Source organism: Symphodus melops (assembly GCF_947650265.1).
Source record: "Symphodus melops genome assembly, chromosome: 4".
In the NCBI taxonomy this organism is placed as follows: domain Eukaryota; kingdom Metazoa; phylum Chordata; class Actinopteri; order Labriformes; family Labridae; genus Symphodus; species Symphodus melops.
In genome coordinates, this window is record NC_136694.1 from 9,330,993 (window position 1) to 9,351,663 (window position 20,671).

At 39.2% G+C, this 20,671-nt stretch overlaps 1 protein-coding gene across 2 annotated transcripts in view; it reads right to left on the reverse strand.

Annotated features, from left to right (window-relative positions):
- Positions 1-1,933: 1,933 nt before the first annotated feature.
- The window catches only part of LOC306821894 (caM kinase-like vesicle-associated protein), a 38,595-nt gene continuing 19,857 nt past the window's right edge, over positions 1,934-20,671 (reverse strand). Inside the window, exons 1-10 of one of the 2 annotated variants that reach the window (XM_079340523.1) lie at positions 11,953-12,056; positions 11,696-11,827; positions 9,281-9,355; positions 8,495-8,633; positions 6,636-6,756; positions 6,440-6,515; positions 6,186-6,322; positions 5,650-5,728; positions 5,218-5,305; positions 1,934-5,039 (exon numbers count right to left, since the gene is read on the reverse strand). In XM_079340523.1, the coding sequence (XP_079196649.1) occupies positions 4,683-5,039; positions 5,218-5,305; positions 5,650-5,728; positions 6,186-6,322; positions 6,440-6,515; positions 6,636-6,756; positions 8,495-8,633; positions 9,281-9,355; positions 11,696-11,827; positions 11,953-12,047 (1,299 nt within the window). In that variant the 5' untranslated portion in view covers positions 12,048-12,056 and the 3' untranslated portion in view covers positions 1,934-4,682. Of the gene's footprint in view, positions 5,040-5,217; positions 5,306-5,649; positions 5,729-6,185; positions 6,323-6,439; positions 6,516-6,635; positions 6,757-8,494; positions 8,634-9,280; positions 9,356-11,695; positions 11,828-11,952; positions 12,061-20,671 lie in introns of those variants that run through there. The other variant, XM_079340522.1, reaches the window with a different exon arrangement.

Below are 20,671 nucleotides of genomic sequence, written 5' to 3' on the forward strand. Positions count from 1 at the left end.
AATAAACTACATTCAGTCCACTAAAAGCATGGTGGGCTGACTATTATATGATTTGAGCTGGCCTGGGACTTTCCACAAGTTGGGTTAAACAGTTTAGTCCCTAAAGTAGCTGGATATTTCATTTAGCTTTTAACATTATATTCTGCTCTTGATAAACGCCCAGCTCTCACATTGTCAGTCCTCCTCATGCTCTCACCACGTGCAGATGAGATTCTGGATCATATTGAGTAGTCATTGTTGACCCCCAGAGCCTTCCAAAGCAATGAAGTGAAAAAGAGTGTGCAACACTGCTCTCTGCCGCTCTTTCATGCTTCGGACAAGAGTCCTGCTTAAAGCTGCATAACCTGCTGTCAGCCAGCAGATGGCAGGATGCAGCAGCATCTCCTCCTACTGAATAGGCAGCGAGCGTGTCTATTTGAAGAGGGCCATATAAAAAGGACCCTAAGTAGTGGTGTCCAAAGCATTGGGTATAATCAGAAGGTGTTTTTTGTTCGAGTGTCTTGTCCTGCAGAGGATAAGCTGCCTCTGTTAGAAATGATGACATGCAGGGTCGTCCCTTCAACATCCTAGGGGGAAAATACATGCTACTGAACATTATCAATGACTCAGTGATGTGAATCAGAGGGAATTTAGAAGTGAGAACCTATGGAGACAGAGAAACAAGTGAGAATACTCTGTATACCTGCGTAGACCCTGCAATATACACCACTGCCCATAAGAATACTGTATACACTTTAAATGTGATAGTTTGTAATGTAGCTTTTAAATGTTTGCTCAACAGAGCAATAATGATTTTTAATCTAGAAACTCTAAATCCAATGTATGTCAACATACAAAATTATGTTTAGTAAAATTAAGTTTATGTAGCCTATTTACATCATGTGCTGTGATTACATAAACAGAATCCTAAAAATGTGTGGGTAATATTTTATTGTTGTATCTTGTTTAGTTTATTATTTACTTTAACTTTAACTTTTGAGGGTCATATTTTGTAGCGCTAGAAACAATAAAAACGATATGTTACTCAGATACGTCAATATATATGATGTACACAAAGATAATCTTTTTGGGGACCCAAACATAAAAAAGAAACTGTTCACTGCTCAGATATCTAAAATGTAAATGGTGGCCTTTATTTATTGTTAGTAACCCAATAGAAACAAAGATTAGGAGCGGCTCCTTTAATGTTAAAAATGTTTTTTGTTTAATGTGTCTACACATCTATATTGTAGCTGGGTTTTTTTTCTTCAAAACATTACAGTTTTTCACCAACATTGGTAGAGCTGTGTTAACAACACAGCAGCTGACATTGATTGAAGTTTATTACTGAAGGCATTGCAACATTGTAGGGACTGGCGAGCAGTAAGCTGAGGCAGCAAAGCCATACAGGGAGTTATTGTGATTGATTGCTTTTTAATGTCTTCATGCCAAAAAAAATCAATGCAACACACCACACCCATTCATCATCCTCATGTTTCTTCACCTATTGACATCATCTTGAGCTAAGGCCTGATAGAGTTACCTCAAAGATGGAAACGTCAATGGAGTTGTAAGAAAACACAATCTGCACTCTACTGTAACTGTTATAGTATGTAGATTTCAGTTAGTTTTGCACAGAGGAAATAGAAGCTTGGTATTCAATGTTATATTCACTTTTTCACTCTTAGCAAAGACGGACTCTGATTGACAGCTTTTTATCTCGATGTTGCTGAAAGTGAAAAATCAAAGAACTGACACTTATCTCACCCTACCTTTTGCAAAGATGTTATCTACATATAATATAGACAGATATTAGATCCCCCAGAGCCCTGAGAGATGGCTGGTATTTGTGCATAATGTGCATGAAAAGAGAAACTCTCCTAGGAGAAACCCATTAAATCTCCCAGAGGCCAATAACAAGTTATCCAGACGCCAAATAGTACTGCTGAGATTTTGCAAACTCAAATTCACACACTACCAGGATGGGTGCTAACTGCTAAGCATGTGCTAATGGTGAGCGTGTAACACAGCTGCTCTGCTTCATGTTAGGGTGAAGCAGAGTGTTATCACACAGGCTATTCCGCACATTTTCCCCACATGATTCTCAGCATCTTTAAAGAAGGTCATTTTTATGGTATGCTATGAGCCCTCTGACATTGACATAGATAAATGATGAAGATCAAAGATGACTAAATGAATGAATTAGAATTTTAATACCACCAAAGTCATCTACTCAGTCAAGGAGTACAGTACAGAGCTCACAAATGCAAGACAGGACCTACAGGTGACCACTGGTCCTGGCGAACATCACATCTACAAATACACCTTTAAGTGCATGGCAAAATGAACAGACATGAAATACTAAATACAAAGAGTAATGTACTGGGAAAAAAAGCATTGCTTTATATTGTGTAACAGTATTAAAAGAGTATTTGCTATCTAAACAAAAAGAACTGACAACATGAAATAATATATTCACACAAAAAACTTCAATAGTCTTTTGTTTGAGGCTGTACTTAAAATCTGTATAATGTAAATATTTTTCAAAACATTTTAAGAAATAAAAAAGCTGTATAATTTGAAGGATTGGTATGTGTGTGCACCAATCTACTTTTAGCTCAAATAAAAAAAAAACAGATACATAAACAAATAACTCTGACACCATAAAGTCAAACTTGAGATTCTTAGTATAATAAACTTGTTTAGTTTTGTCCATAGCCCCTTTTATTTAAAATGCACACTTTTAAACAAATTCACAGGTGGTCACGGTAAATATTCCTGACAACAGATTGGGTGAGACAAAACTAGAATAACAATGTACTTCTGACATACCATATTACAATGTCATTAAATAATTGTGTTAACAACAGGCTGCTGCCTCCATGTGAGCAAAGATTTAAAGCCCATGGCTGAACATGAGCTAACACAAGAAACCATGTGGCGCTCACAGGCCAGAGTAGCAAAATGGTCTTATCTATACGCCCCCACGCACTTATCTGACAGCAGCCACGTGTTGTTTCAGTGGCCCAGATGGGCCTGACAGTTGGCAAGGACTACAGACTTCCACTTAGGTACATGTACTGTTTTCGAGAGGACACCAGGTATCACAGTTTCTGCAGCCAGTCAAATATTGCTCAATGTCCTCTAGAGTGATTACAGAGAACTCCCTCTGTTGCTCTTTATTCATGCTCAAGGGGACCAGTGACAGGAAGGGATAGATTGTTATTACTGTTTGTGAGAAATAAATGGAATTTAAAACATGAAAAAGTTCAGGGGAAAGCAAAGGAAAACATGGAAATATAAAATAATTCTAAATAAAACAAACGTTTTAAAAATTGTCAAATGCTCGAAACATTGTTGTCACTAGAATAAATGTCAGCAAGGCTGAGTTGATGAAGAGGACTCTGTTACCACAAATTCAAAATGATACAGGTCTTCCCTTGAAAGCCGCATGTGGTCAGTTAATGCACATTTTGTTTTGTTTCTTTTAAAAAACGTAATATTAAGACAAATGTGGCATTTACAGTAAGTCAATATCATATCACAGAGGCCATGGTTAAACCACAGCAAACGCAAGTAGACTAAGAATCAACCAAAAAAAAAAAAAAAAGTTTCTGTCACACGATGGATAAAGATGTCATGGAGTGACGTCTCCATAAAAGGAAAGCTACAAATTAATTTAGATGCATAGAACTGCTATGTACTATAATGAACACTTGTTTTTTTTATCATATTGACAGCTGGGGCCCTTAATGAGCACGTAGCAATAAACAACATAATGTGCAGTGTGCTTTTCAAAGTCCACATTGTTTGTGGCAAGAGGTGAACATGAGAAAGTTGTGGCCTATGTTAACAAGGAGTTGGTAGATGGGCATCTTTATCCACCAAGTGTTTGTAAATGTAGGATGAAGAGCAGAAAGTGAAAATGCATGCTGTTTTGGCTACTTCTACAAAGGTCTCTATATACAGAGTCTTTACACATACAGCTATGAGGTGCTTTCCTGAGCAGGAACTTAGCAAAGGGACATAATGTTTGTGGTTGTGCTTATGTGCGAAGCTGCCTCGTTCACAAATACATTACTGGGCATTATAACTCTGAGTGCCCAGTCTCAAAATTGTTAAATACAAATAACTGGAGAGTGTTGACAACAACAGAATATAAATATAACTGTGGCAGAAATGTGTGATAATATTGATGTGTGAGGAGGACAAGCACTTGCTGAGTGTTGGAGTTCAAGGTCAAAATATTTCAAGCTAAGCTTTCTACTACTTTAAAGAAAAAAATCTGTATTTGCTATACCGGGAAGGAGAAGTTTCTTAAATTGGCTCATTAAAAATAATAATAGCCATGTTCAGCACATGTCTCCCCTGCATCCTCTCATCGGTATGAGAAGAATCAGAAAAAACTTTTTCTTGTCTTACAGCAAATCTGTTTTTGCTCCTTAAACTCAAGTGCTCAAGGACACGATTGGTTTATATTATCCAACATAAAATGCTGGAGGGTCAGTGAAAAAAGATACAATACATTTTGAAAGAAAGCCAATGTAATACAGCACTGAGGAAAGGTAGCAAACAGCCTCCATGAGATGATGCTAATGCTGCAAGTGAGAGAGAAGCGGAGTCAGTGTCACCATGCTAGCAGCTAATGTACAGTGTGCAGGAATTGGTGGGGACTTCAGAGGTCGGGACGGTGGGAGGGGGTCCTAACCCTGCTCGTCCCCAGCCTCAGGGCCTGCATGAAGAACAGCCAAAGCTTCTCCATTACAGCGTGATGATGGCTCGCCCTCCTGTGGCGGCAGGCTAGGCTGCTGAGGTTCAGCAGATGAGGCTGCACCCCCGGCTCCGGCCTCCTGGGCCTGTTGGCTTATCTCGGCTGCAGCAGGAGGCTCTGTGACGTCAGCTGGAGCTCCTTCAGGTGCTGCCACAGAAGTGGGTGCTGAGGGCTCTGTGACTGTCTGGGGGGCTGTCGTGTCTGCTGGGGCAGCGGCCTCTTGGCTGGTTGTCTTGGCTGACTCAGGTACTCTCAGTCTCTTCATGATGGTGGTGACCCGAACTGCTTTCTGTAGAAAAAGAACAAAGTGAACAGAAAGTTGCTGTATCCTGAAGACTGGCTAAGAGAACACATCAACTCTCAAAGGACTGCAATAACTGTTATACAATACTGCAACACTTCACTTCTCTGTACAATGACTACAAATCCTGTTGAGCATTGTGAAAATAAACAACAAAAGGGCTTACCTTCCATTTAGCTCTGGCAAAGTTCTTCTCTATTTGTGCGCAAACATTTTCCTTAATGTTCTTATCAGAAGCTGCACCACCAGAGATCCTGTTGTACAAAAAAAGAACACCACATAACTCCTCATTAGCCTGATGTTTCCCCTATCTTTGCAAGCCTCAGACGGCTGCAAACTAAATTTATTGTACACTTTTTAAAAAACAATATTTTGCAGGACTGTTTAATCTTCAAGGCTTTTTTTTAAAGGTTTGACCATGTTCATTGTGTAGCTGGTAACATTGGCTATAGACGCTAACTTGCAGCCGGAAATGTAATGTAGGAGATAAAAATGGCATAATGTGTGCTTTTAAGGACATGTCAAGCAAGATTTCCATCCTGAACAGATCTCTATGGTCTTAGCTATTTGCACAATATCACAAAGCTCTGCTGCCTACCATTCATGATTTATCGCCTCCTGGGCTGTCAGCCTCTGGTCCTGATCCACCTCCATCAGACGAGCAACCAGACTCTTTGCTGTCAGTAAAGAATCACAAAGAATAAAGCAACAAAATAGGGTTTTGTTCTCCTGGTGGATGGGAGAATACAGTAAACATTCTAGATTCCATATGTTTGGAGTTACAAGTAAATTGTACAGTACTTGGACTTGTCATTTGACTACTCAAAGTGTTTTTATAATTCAGTTCACCTTGACACCACATTGAAACACTGATGGCAGAGGCTGCTACATGAAGTGCCCAACTGCCCATCAGTAGTTTTCAATTCATTATACGCCTCTGGCATAGCAGCAAGACAAACTTTGGGTTCTGTGTCTTGCCAAAGGACACTATGGCGTGTGACTGCAAGAGATGGAGGTCAAAACCCCCAGACTATAAACCCTACACTAAGCAATAGCAGCTCTCAGAAGGGGAAAATATTCTCTTAAAACGAAATATTTACTTAGTATGCTACCATTCTTTGACAGTGTTCGTACCTGAATCTGAGATTTCATCCCAATAAGGAGAGTCAAATTCATAATCGCCTGCTAGGATCTTTCGGAACAGGTTCTTGTCATGGTTTTCATAATCATCATCATCAGTTTCATCATAGAAAGGAGGGTTGCCTGACAGCCTGATGTAGAAAAGGAAAAAGAGAATGAAAGAGTAAAAACAAAATCTGAAATCTTTTTACAGACAGCAATTAAAAACCCAGCTTGGGGGGGAGATAAGGGTTACCATCACAACTTACAGTATGTACATGATGACACCCGTTGCCCAGCAATCTACCGGCTTGCCATAGCGCTGTCTGCCAACCACTTCCGGAGCTGCACACAAGATGAGCCTTTAATCAAAATCTCTACCAGTCTAAAAGCGACACCAGACAGCCAAAACACTTTCTCCTCTGATCTGCCTTTGTTAAATGTTGAAGATATTTATATTCTCACCCAAGTACTCTGGTGTTCCACAGGGGTCCTTTATAAGTCCATTCTCCAACTTAGCAAGATGGAAGTCGCTGATGACTATCTTGGACTGCTTCAGGCGGTTGTAATAAACCAAGTTCTCCAACTTGAAAAAGAAAACAGTGACAGCTTCTAATAAATAATTCAAGTTTAGGGGCTATCATTTTCACAGTTCATCATTTTGTGAGAACTAAGAAGGTTGACTTTCTGTTGTGAGATAATTATAATTATTTTTTACATAAAAAAATTAGAAGTCTTAAAACATCTAAAAGTTCAATTATCTTGTGCAGATTAAAACATTAAAAATCAAGTGTGAAACTCTGATTTATTTCTATGACTTCATTACGACTGGACATAAATTAAGTACTATGATCAATTTCTGTGTTTTTCCATTTCAGTAATACATTACTTTTTAATCCCTTCATGAAGTTCTCTACAAGGTTATGGAGATGTATCAAGATAGGTTAGTTAGTTCAGCTTTTCCATGAATATGATTTATATCAAAACAGCTTTTCCTCCATGACTGCATCTGAATCGTGGAGTTTGAAAGCTATTTCCCTATGGTGGGTAGATCACATTCAGTTGGCTCTGTGATTGGTACACTGACCCACCAATCAGAGAGTCCCTTCTCATCGCCACGGTTTCTCAACTACTTCCAGTTAGACAATCGTTCACCTGGGTTGCAATGACCATGTTTTTACTACACGATGCTTGGGGTGTCCACATTGTAATCCGGGAGTTTTTTTTTTCCACATGGATTTTTTTGCATTTAGCATTAAGTTATTTTGTGATTGTCAAATTGTGCACATAACTCTTAACTGTATAAGACCCGAAGGCCCGAAATTGTGGATATTTTAGACCCCTGGCTCAAGAAGAGAGAGTCCAAAAGGTAAGCGAGTGGACAGCTAGCAGTCATTGGGAGGACATATTAGCCGACATCCCGAGCATTAGCATTGGTCATATTGTAAATAGTTTTTAGATTTTGAGTTTTTCTTACACACTTCATCTTTGTCTTTATTCTTTTACTCAGCCCATGTTTGAAATACAATAAAATTATTTAAAGGTCATATTTACAAAATAACATCATAACATGGCCTTACTTTATCGTTAGACAATAAGTGCTGGCTTCTCTGTCTACACACAGCAGCCAGTATCGTCCATCTAAGTTGAGAGTTGTGTGAAATTATTATTTTTTCTTTTGACCAGAGAAGAAGGTGACACGTCCATGCAGCCATTTTGCCCCTCATCACTATAGTTTGCAGCAAACCAACAGGTGTTACAGTTATGACAACAGGCGAGTGAACTGGTTTAGATATTACTCATTCTCTAAAAAGGCCTCTGCGTTGTTCTTATAAGCTTTACGACCTGAAACGTTGTAAAATTAGGATAAATAATGAAGATGCTTTTTAGAATGGAGAGAGGTGAGAGGTTTCGAGACTAGCACTGATTAAACACTGAGGCATTCGCCTGTGACACAGCGACCTTTGTGCACATCCACTCTAGAGAGGAGGAGGCGGGTGAAGACAGCTCGATACAATGATTTGAATTTGGGCGGCAGTACCCTTTTTAAATACTATAGGTATCAGAGCCTTTGAATCTGAAGTATATCAAATGGTGGGACATCAAGTTAAAAACAAGATTTTGTCTGACCCAGTGGGTCTGATGAGGGTGGGGCTTGACAAAGGGTAAATTCTGTGGCCATGCTTGCTGCTGCAAACGTTGCACATGTGGATATGGAGTAGGATTACAAATAGTATATATAATGTTACATCAAAGGTCATAAAAGGTCTGCCACTAATGTCTACAGAAGTTCAACGTCATAAACCACTAATAGGGTGTGTTACCTTGAGGTTTCTGTGAACGATATGCAGGGAGTGGAGGTACGCGACAGCCTCCAAAACCTGGCGCACCACATTACTGGTATCTCGTTCTGAGTAGTAGCCCTGGTCCAGGATCCAATCGAAGACTTCTCTGCCGGTTGCACTGAGAAGAAGGCATTAAATATGTATCAAAGGTGTTACAGGTTTTATGTTGAGTTAAGTTGTGTTTTTCCTAGCGAGATAGATTTGCAAGTACAATGTTCATTGTTTTAATGTGTCAGAGAAAATTAACCTTTATCTGTCCATTTTTCCTCCTGCCGCTGACTTTTTAAAAAAAAAAACCTTAAAAAAAATATTTCATTCATATTGCATTGAATGTTTGCCATGACACTGTTTTAATATGTACATTTTCTTACAGGATTTCACAATGCCCCCATACCTGTTGAAAGGGCATCATTGTTATTCCCCCCTAGATATTGCTTTTGTTTGATCTTTTTTTCTTACCACCGTCATAAATCTGCTGATCACAAATCCTCGAAATAGAAGACTACAAGCTCACATTAAGTATATCTATAGAACTGAGACTAATTCACCAAGAAAACATGCTGATGAGAATGGTGCAGCTAGCAAGCAATCATATCTGAATACCAAATAAGAAGAGTTCAGAGCTGCTCTCATATCAACTAGGCCTCAGGCAACAACAGCTTATTCCCCACGAGTCTATAATCAACACATGCAGCCCAGCAGGCCCAAGTGGCAGCAACAAGCAGAGAGCCTTTTCCCCCCGGCTCATCAGACATCTGAACTCACAGTTCAAGAAAGAGGAAGTACTCCTTTTTGGTCTCAAAGACATCCACCAGCTGGAGAATATTGGGATGTTTCACCCTGAGGAGACATGACACAAACAACAAGACAAAAAAGATGTCAAGAATGATTTCATGAGCCACACAGGGGAAGATGACAGCATCATTCATTCAGATGTAGGAATAATGTAAAGATCTGCTACGATGCTCATTAATAACACATGAATGCGAGGGAGTAACCTTGGAAAAAATAAGTTACATTTTAACGCAATCTGTTAACTTCACTTCTCAACACTGAGCGCTTCCTGTCACTCTGTCGATATCACAGATAAACACATTTATTTCATAGAGTGCATCCATCTGGGGAGAAAAAAGACCATGCAGCGTGGTGCTGAGCATCCGACTATGCCTTCTTCCACCATAGCACCAGAAGGGAAACTAAATGGTGAATTGAGCACACTAGGCAGCACTAATTGAGACAGCAGGTTGTTACTCTGACCAGTAAAGTTAGCGATACACTTAAACTGTTTTCAGTGATACTAAATAATGTGTCATAGTTTTGTCTTGTTTAGTTTTGTATTTCAGAGTTTTGATTTCTTATCTTGTTTTACTTAGTGTAACCTTGAGTTGCTTGTTTCCCCTGTGTGTTCATGTGATTGATTGTCTTTAGTGTTTCCTGTTTTATTGGTTAATTTCTTCACTGTCCCTATATTCTCGCTACATTCTTGAGTACTGTGTGTTTCATGATTTAGAGTGTCCTCTCCTCAGTGTTTCTTGTATGTTACTCCTGCCTCTGTGTAACCCTCCTGTTTTCATTACCCTGATTGTCTTCACCTGTGTATTATTGGTCTCACCTGTTTGAAAACCTTGTATATTTAGTCTCTGTGTTTCTTCTCCTCTGTGACAGTTCATTGTCTTATGTCGTTGGTGTGGATGTCTGTTTATTATTTTCTGTTCCTTGGACTTTGGATTTATTTAAGTAAGTTTTTGTTTTTGCCTCTTTGTTGCTGCAACAACAGCTTGTCCTCTTTTGATTTTCAACCAGTGTGACATGAAGAACAGGGTCCTTTATTCATTCCTTATTTATGTCTTCACTCACAGGTGTAATGCTGAACAACTGTAAACTGTTACAAAGAAGCCAAGGATAATCACTACACTACTGGGGAAAAAAAGGACTGTGAGTCTTTTGAACAGTTTCCAATTTCCTTGTGGGGGGTTTCTGATAAGAACATGACTATTTGTTTACGTTTAATGGATTAGAAACATTTTGACACTGATACAGGAGTCACAATGCAAAATTTGCTTCCAGGAAACCAGTTTAGCCAACTTTGCAAAGCACAAGTCATGTGTACATAATTCACTGCAGCAGCCCTGAGTTCCAGATCCATGCAGGACCTTATGTCATCCTCAACCCTCTCATCTGTATATTTCCTGTCTCCCTTTTTCTTTCCTATCAAATAAATACAACAACGTGATGTGAAATGTTACAAATGATTAATTAAATATAAAACGTATTTATTGCATGAAAAAATTGCCTATCCATACTCATTGTTTTCCAATATGTATGCTATGAATATTTAAATTAAATCTCCCCCCTGAACTGCTACCTTTTTGTGGTGGGGGAGTTTGAGCACCCGAATGATCCTAGGAGCTATGTTGTCGGGGGCTTTATGCCCCCAGCAGGTCACCCAAGGCAAACAGGCCCTAGGTGACGGGTCAGACTAAAAGCAGTTCATAAACCCCTATGACGGACAATAGAACAAGGACCAAGGTCGGGGGTTCAGCCTGAAAGGACAACGCTGGGCTCTTGATTTACCGGTCCATCTTCGTTCCTACCCCCAGACACCTCTTCCAGCTCTTCCGGTGGGACCCCAAGGCATTCCCAAGCCAGCCGAGAGACATAGTCTCTCCAGCGTGTCCTGGGCCGACCCCGAGGCCTCCTCCCGGAGGGACATGCCCGGAACACCTCCATAGGGAGGTGTCTAGGGGGCACCCGGACCAGATGCCCGAACCACCTCAACTGACTCCTCTCGATGTGAAGGAGTAGCGGCTCTACTCCGAGCTCCTGCTTAGACTGCTGCCCCCGCGACCCGGCCCCGGATAAGCGGCAGAAAATGGATGGATGGATGGATGAATATTTAAATATCAGCATGTAATTGCCAGCAATTATTATAGCCTCTGGAAATGCCATCATGTTTGAATGAGTCGAGGACGACGTTTATCTGGTGAATTAGATCATCACAGATATGGCATGAAATATGTTTCAGATGAACATATCTAGAAAAACAGGCTGTGACCTGAGCTGGTTAAACAAATCTAGCAGACTTTCTGATCTTTTTTGCTGTTGGTGTCTCTACGAATATGAAACAGTGAAAAACAAATTTCTCGTGTGAATATTGTTATCAGTTAGTGCAAAACTTACATCTTTAAGATCAGGATCTCATTTTTGGCTGCTTTGCGGACTTTCCTTCCATCCTTTTTCAGGAACTTTTTACAAGTGTACATTTTCATTGTCGTTTTGTCCTTGGCTCTGAATATCTCACAGAATTCCTCCCTGGAAAGAATAATTTTACAACAATTAGGATCAACGTGAATCAAAAGAGACTCTTGAAAAAATAAATATAGCAAAGTCTTTGTTGATGATATTTGTGCTCCAGAAAAAGCTGTGCAGATACTTACGATTTAACAATTTGACCCAGGTCATATTTATCTGTCACATCCGAAGGATTGTTATAATCCTTCTTTTCTCCAATTGTTATACAGCCAAATGGCATGGCCGCTCCTGACCTGTGGTAAGAGAACAAAAATGAGAGACAGATGAGGGAGATAGTTTTCAACTGAAAGAAACTACATTTTGGGTAAGATGTATTAGGGTGTGTTTGGCATCTCATTTTCATGATGATCTCTCTTCAATTTGGCACCACACTGTGCTATAATGTTACACTGGATGATGACTAGGGTAAAAGGTCTCCCTCCCCCAGTCATAAACAATTACTCAAATAAAGCTGAGAAAGCCTTTCAAAAGCAGGAAGGCTAAAGAGCCACCAGAGGATCTATGATGTAGTGGATCATTTTACTAATTCTGAAACAGTCTTTCATGAGCCTGCTTTAATAATTGGCCGAGCCATAGAGGGATCTGCTGCACAGGCTCAGCTTTATGCTAATAAGGTATCTAGCTTATACTGTATAAGTATAAAACAGCTAGGGTAATATTTTGCCATGATGCATGGATTAAACTCACTGTGGGGTGAAAGTTGCAAACCATTAGGGCTAAAGAGAGGAAGGGGCATGCTTACACGGTATGAACTTAGTGAGACGAGAAGAAAACCAGCAATTACAGCTACAGCAAACCCAAGTCTTCGAGAGGAATTAAAGCTCTGCATCAACACTTGAACACCTAATTGCTGTGCAGCTTCTCTGTGCCTCTCTAAAACAGAAAGGTTTGTTTTTACAGAGAATGTAATTTTGTAGTCTGTGTTAGAATTTGTTTTTCAAACTCAGAAGAAAAACTAGGCATTTTTTTATTTGTTCCCCTAAACTACAGTCAGAAGACCACGTTACCAAAAACAAGAAGGACATTGGAAGGTTTAGGACTGAGGTTCAGTTCACGTTCCTCAGTAGTCAGTCAAGAGAACACGCTTATTGTGTGTGTGTGTGTGTGTGTGTGTGTGTGTGAGTGTGAGAGAGAGAGAGAGAGAGAGATATTTGTATGAAACAGAGATTTTAGCATTGAAATTATATCCAGTTATATCTAACAGTTCTTTTTCTACATCTGTAATTCTATCACCACAAATAAATGCATAGTATACACTAAGTGCCTTAACTTTGGAAGCTATAGAGCACTGCTCATAAGCATCTGCAGCATTTATATGGTACAGGCAGTGTTAGCAAGCACAGGTGCAGAGCTGCTGAACTACTTACAGCTATTTTCCAGCATCTGATGAAGTACTTTATTTATTTGTCCAAAATTATGCAACCTTTTGAATATATTTTTTTCTTTGGTAATGTAATGAAAGCTAATGATTCATCTGTTCATTTTTTTCCTTGTACTTACAAAACTCAGATATTTCTGGATTATTATTTATCCCCCTGCCCAGATTCTGCCCATCATCTGATTCAGGATAGAATCAATCAAGTGTCTGTGTAACGCTATAGAGCAGACAAAAAGAGAGACTGACAGCCAACCTGAGCAGTTGCTAGGCAACCAGTGATGAGCTGAGGTAGCTCCCATCCAAGAAAAACATAGTAAATATCCAATGCAAAATTGAATCTAAAATTACATTTTCAAAAAAAGTTTTTTATACATAAAAAAAGCTCTTTTTTTTACCCTCAGAAAGAGACGAGAGCTTCTTCAATCTCCAATATTCCAGTATAAAAACAATGACAGTGAAATTGATCTTCTCATCAGGCTTGATCAGCAAGAGTATAAGAATACTCTATACCAAAATATAAACCATTGCTGTAAGTAATTCAATGAAAACCAGCATCAGAAGACAATGCAATATTTCTAATTAACATTAACTGGATTTGCAATGAAGTAGGCTAAATTCAGAGTGACCAGGCCCTCCATTACATTTGTGCAAAAAGTCATTAAGATGAACACACACACACACACACACACACCCTCTCTCCTCCCCAAACTCTTCAGCTGTCCCATCCAAATAAAAGCAAAAGCCCCTAAAAAAAAATCAAGTCAAAATATTGTCATTTAAACCTGCAAAGACAAAAATATTACCTCTCAACAATTAGCTCTAACTAATAGTTGTGGATATTCTGTATGTTAAAGTCAAGAGGCTTAAAACGGGGGCAGGCTGTTAAATGATGATGCAACACAAATTTCTACAGATGACTTGAAAAAAGAAAATGTTTATATTCCCAGCCACACCACATCCATCTGTGCTGACGGCCTGGGTGATAAATATCCACATGTAAATGAGTGCAGCCAGCATGATGCAGAAAGCGCTATGTGTAAGAAGGGCAATCGCTTTGCTGAAGCTGTGCAAACTGACTCGTAATCTAATTTGAGAGACATTTCAAATAGCTGAGAGAAAACTGTGCACTCTCTGAACTTTCATTTCACATCCAAGACCCGAGTAAAAGCTATAGTGTGTAGTCAGCGAGAGGGGCTGACCTTTTCTGGCTCTCTATCTCTAACCTTCAATATACTCTACATGTCTCTCTGTGGTAAATGCTTTGACTCAGTGAAGTTCTGCTGCAAAGAAGAAAAGAGAGTTCCGCAGGGCCCGTAGCTTAAACAGAGTTTACTCTGAGCAGATCTGACAGAAAAAAAGACATTACTAAGCATGCAAGGAGAAAATCTTTATTATGCTACTGTAGCAAACATTTTTGATTTGGACAGCTACAACAGAAGGGTTGCTATGATTTGTGAGTAAAGAAGACTGGAGGAAAAGTGACGAGTGAAAGCAATTTTGATGACGATTCAAACTGGTATGTAGTTAATGAGTAAACCCTTTTTGCAAAAGTGTGGAGTGGAGCGAAATTCCAAAGGCAGATGAGTGCAGCAAAACTAAAAGTATGTTCCTATAAAGTCTCAGTTGGCCCTCTCATTTCATAAAAAGTAGGACTTACTGTGATGGATGAGTATTTGTGAAGCAATTCAAGTGGAAAGAGCATGATGCGGCTTATATCATGTAACAGAGACTGGATAATGGGCCGATTCGGACTGCCCACCATCAGCAACATTCAGGCATTATCCCTACATATTCTGAGTGTTATCTGCCCTGCAGGAGCACCAATCAATGGCTCGTGATGCTTTATGGCCTAATATGTCTGTCTCCAGCTTGGATTTTCTGCAGAAAGGATGTGAAAGAAAGAAGATGGATGGATGGTAATAAAGATCGTTGGGGGCAGAGCACCTCCTCTAACAAGACGAGCGGATAGCTAAGTTAGGTTTTTCTTGTTGTCTTTTGAAATCAATGAGAATCAAACTAAATTCAGCCCTTGTGTGCTGTGTGAAAACTTTTAAGCACAGCATAATAACATTGGGGAACATAAGACAAAAGGCTGTTTGGAATATGCCTGTGTAAGAAAGTTTGTACTATATTCCACATGTGAATTCTTCAGAGATAAAATAATTTTCTCCTGTTTTATTTTGGAAATCTTTCATTAGCTATTTAGTTTTCAACTCTGTCCTTCTTCCCCCTTCCCTACTTACTCTCCCTCTGGCTCAGCAGCATCTTAATGAGGATGCACAGTAAAGATCAGACCCCATGCATCATGCTTGTGCTGACTGTAGGCCATTACAGATTTACTGAAGTGAAACTAAGCAGTGCTGACTCTCAACAGTTAGGTATGAACTATATTTTAAAAGTCCCTTGAGCCAGATAAAAATATGATCAAATAAAATGTGCTGCATTAATTACTTTTCATTTTTGATGGATGAACAGTTTTCCCTTCACAATTCTTCACCCAAGTGTTGTGTAAATGAAGATATCAATCTACATACCGAATTAACACAATGCTTGTCGAAGGCCATGTTTGCAAAAGAACAACATTCTGAAAACAGGTGGGGTTTTTTATTGAAAAGAAAAGTTCAGCGTTATGCTAACTGAGCCAGATCGCCCATAAGTGTTCAGACAACGTTTGGAAACAACTACCGTGCACACGGCTCTGCAAAAACATCTTAAATTCCTTATAATTGTCACTCTAACATCTATTATCTTTTTTCAGTTGCAATTAGTCTTTTGACTTGTTAACATGAAAGTAAGGAATCTCATCCAACCATAGAAGTGACATGAAAAAACGATGTGCTATTGACACAATTCTAGGTAATGTATGGAGGCAAACGCAGACCCAGAGGGAAGTTGAAAAATCAGTCCTTTAATACAAACAGGTTCAGTACACGAGTAGTCAGAAGAGCAAACAATCCAGATGAGCAGGCTAAGGTCGGTAACAAAAGGCAGGCAGGAGTCATACACAACATCTGGATACAGAAAACACTACAACTAGGTAACACAAGGAAAACACTACGACCTGGCAACATGAGGGAGGAAACACAAGGCTTAAATAGCACAAACAATCAGGGAGCTATGAGACACAGGTGCGGGTAATCAGGGGCGGGGCTTGACACAAGGTGGAAACGAGAGGAGGATCTGAAACACAAAGACAAGGGTAAGTAATATAAGAAAACCATAAATCTGAACAAATAAAAACACAAAACATGACCTTAAACAGGCTGACTCCTGTCAGCTACTTTATCAAAAAGTAAGCTAAGGAAAAGTCTCTTCTATTAGCCCTGTGTGGTGGTCCAACCAGGATCCACTGTGCTGAATGAGGAAAAATACTGTATTTCACCTGGTGTGCTTTGTTTCAAATAATCTCAGGAGAGTCAGTATTGGGTCTTTGTCATTCCAAACAACACAAGGACTTAATCAGTGGGTCATAGGGTCAGTCCCCATAGTGTTAAATGGTTTTGCAATAGAGACTAATAACTAGACTGTATATTAAAATGGACAACATGACAACTCTCAGGAGGGAATAGCACATTTGGAGCTCCAGCTACTGTTGGCTGTAAACAAACTGGACATGGGTCAAACAATGTAAGCAAAATATACACTGAATATGTTATTCTTAGACATGATTTTATCATTATCTTATCGTAATGATTTATGCCACAGTGTTTACTTTTCTAAGTGGTTGTTGCAGTAAAAAATTAGATGGAATGCTTATCATTGATAGCTGTGTTGGCCAATGCCACTGCTGAGGTGCCGTGTTCACCACATTGGCAGAGTAGAGAGGGGACTGCAAGAGGAAAAGTCACAAGAGTAACAAGAGTAACTGAACCATGAGTGCTTTTAACCAACACAATAATCTGTCATGCTGTGGACTGTGCTAATATGAAGGCTTTTTTATGTTTTATTGGTAAGTTAAATGTGTTTTTAATACAGCGGCTAGATCAACATTGTACAGTGAAGGATTAATGGTTCTTTTAGTACCTCGGTTTGGGGTCACAGTTCAGTACGAATTTAGTTCACTGGGAAAAAAAGCCCCCTTTCCATGAGGCGGTCCAGTTCAGTTTGTCTTGGTACGGCACGCATGTTGTGGCGTATCCATAGACTAAAGATCCCAAGACACATACTGTCCTACTTTCTGGTACCCTTCTGTTGGGGTGCCAATTGTATCGATCCGACCCAAAAAGGTGGCGCTAAACACTGCAGTCCATTGATTGGTCAAAACAATCGTCACTTTCCGTGTGACAGTGTCAAACACAACGCCGCCGTGTCGCCCAGTCGATTGTTTATTCTGCTGTATTTCTCCTCGCAGCACACAGCCTTCTCTGACACGAAGCTTGATTGCGTTTTGTAACAAAGTGCCACATGGCAATGACAAAGTAAATGAATTTCTGGATGTCTTCCATCATTGGACTTTGTTTACTGTGTCGCATTTTTGTATTTGTTGAATTTATTAGCAGGGTAGCTGTTAGAAATTAGCTGATATGATGTCACACAATTATTTAGCTGGTTGGCTGTGGAAACGCTAACAGGATCAGGCTTTATCAAACCAAACCATACCAAACTGTACTGATCCATACCGGATCGCTTGGTGGAAACAGGGCTAAAGAAACAAAAAGCCCTGGATGCATATTAATAACAATGATATTCAATTATATCAATCAGTTTTACACTGTGTTTAATGAACTTGCTACACACACATAGGCCGAAATACACACGTGTTAAAAGAGGATCCTATGGACATGCATTAATGGAGAGGCGTCAGAGTGAGGGGGCTGCCCTCGGCGAGTGCTCCAGCAAAATGAAGAGCAACATAGAAATAAATACAAATTTCTAAAGTAAATAAAAACATACTGCTTGATTTCATTGGTGTAATAAATAAACAAAACGTGGCTTGGGAGCGATGTATCATCTTCATGATTTTTGTTTAAATATTTCTATTTTCAATGGATCGCCATAAGTTGTTACAGCATAAAAAGTATTCTTCCTGCTACAGTAGGCTACGTCTGATCAATGGATATTCATTGAACACAGACAAAGCAGCTGGAGCAATTTGGGTTTTGGTATCATAGGACACTAAGCCAGAGTCACCCCAACAATCTTACTAACCAACAGAAATCCTAAAGACTCTGATTTAAATGACCTATACACTTAATTACAAAATTATTCCTGACATTTCCAATACAATCTTTTAGAGGAAAGTTAGTAGGTATTGTCTGTGATATTTGTTTAACCTTTCAAACTTTAAATCTGATGTCTGCATTTTCTGACTGTAATGTTATCCATCAAAGCCCCTGAGAATCCTTCATTCTTTAGTGTTTGGGAGAAACTAGTCTTTTTTTTTTTTTTTGACAGGGTGTATGTCAGCAATATAAAATGCCTTCTCTAGCTATGCTCGGTCATAGCCCAGCTCCAGGGGATTGATTGGAGCCTAAGCCCCACAAGGACAAACTACAACTCTTGGGAATAAATATCTTTGATATTCATGTTTATTTCATCCCTGCTGATCTCATGGGACTGCGAGAACCTGGGATGGCACTTTGCCGTCAGTGGAGAAGAAAAGGTCAACATAGATGTGCATGGCGACAACAGTGTTATCATAATTGAGAAAAAAAAGAAAGCCTAAAATGTCTTCAGCTATATCTCACAATAAAAGTTGATACTGAAAGTTAAGGGTGCAAGGCAACTACCAATATGCTGGTTACACCGAAAGCTTAATGAACTGGAGAGTGATTAAACAATATATTGTTAGACTTCTGTAAATCCTCAGTCTAGTTTGAAAGTTTTCATATGGAAAATTCTTCAATCAAACAACAGGGTCAAGTAATACAACTTTTAATTAATAGGAGACGTACATGCTCGATCTGATCTGACTGGGGTCAAATAGTCCTGACTGCGCATATCTGCCCGAGTAAAGTAGAGTGTTTCCACCAGACCTCTCCATCAGAGCCTAATGTTTACAGTCTATGATCAGAGCACAGAACTTCATGAATGACTGCTGTGTCATTTGAAAGTTTAGTCTTGATCCTTGAGGACTACTCTCTCTCATCAGTCTCTTGCTTACTTGACGTGTCTTCTTTATTTCTGAGTATCTCAAAAAATATGTCATGTGTGGATTTTAAACAACACTTTAACAAAATCAATAAACATATACTGTGTACGAACATAAGTGATGTGACATACAGTAATATGATGTAATAATTAAAAACATCAGACTTTATCTTTAGGTGTGAGCATACGATTTTGTGGGCCATTTTTTAATAACAGAAATCAAATCATTTTATTTTAACGTGTTATTAAAATTAATGAAGACAAAGAATGCCCAGGTGAGAAGGGTGAACAGGTGCCAGTCTGAGTTATTCAAACAATATGGAGGCACACAGCAGTGATGCTGATACTACTTACAATAAATATTTCTCTGTTAACCACATCAGGCAAATGCAATTGGGACTGTTATCCTGAAGTCACACTTACATCAAAGCTGTTATCTTGTGAGGGAACTTTTACTGATGAAAAAATTGAATCAAAAGCCAAGAGAATTTGTTAGTGCTGAAATTTGTTCTATGGACAGTTACCCAAGATGGCAACTGGCTTATGCAATATATATTACATGCCTTTGATAATAAAGGCTAAAGCTTCACTTTTTGCTGAATAGGTCTTTATGAACTGTGTGTCAGAAATAGGCATCATTTCGCCTCATTACTGCACCTCATAAGTATGTTTTTTAACGTTTGATTGCCAAGGGAAATGGGTTCTTGGAAATGTTGGCGTAAAGGTTTGAAAACACTATCTTGGGGAAGTTTCAATACACAAACTAAATGTACAATGCAGCATATTAGGCTGGCGAGGGTACGCATGTTTGGGAGCACTATCAGAATCAAGAGGGAGACAAAGGTTATAAAAAGTGGGCAAATACACAAATGAATTAATTATTCACATTTGACAGCCTACTTGTTCACACTGTATCTCTCTGGGCCCACAGTTTGTATCTTTCTCAGAACAAGGAATCACTGAGTCCCGAGGTATTTACTGTAAAGGAAGCTAAAGCATTTCAGATTTGGCATTGCTCTAATAATTACTTGCTTTGTCTCTTAAAAGCGCCTACTAATTCCTGTTCCTTGTGTAGCACTGCTTGTTTGTGGTGTCTGCATCAACCTCACACTCTCTCCATGCATCAATTAATTCAAAGCAACGTTCTGTCTGACTCTTATTGCTCATTCTTCACTGAATCAGGATAGACACAAAAGTGGATTCTTCAGATGCACAGAGTTACTTAAAGAGAATCTTCACATTTTTCTCTTTATTCATTTTAAGCTCCTCTTACAAATGTGCATGTAGGGCTGGGATGTTAATTGATCATTCATTTTAATTTTAGCTTCCCATGATCATGAAAACAAGATAATTGAGATTAAACAATTTCTGTACCA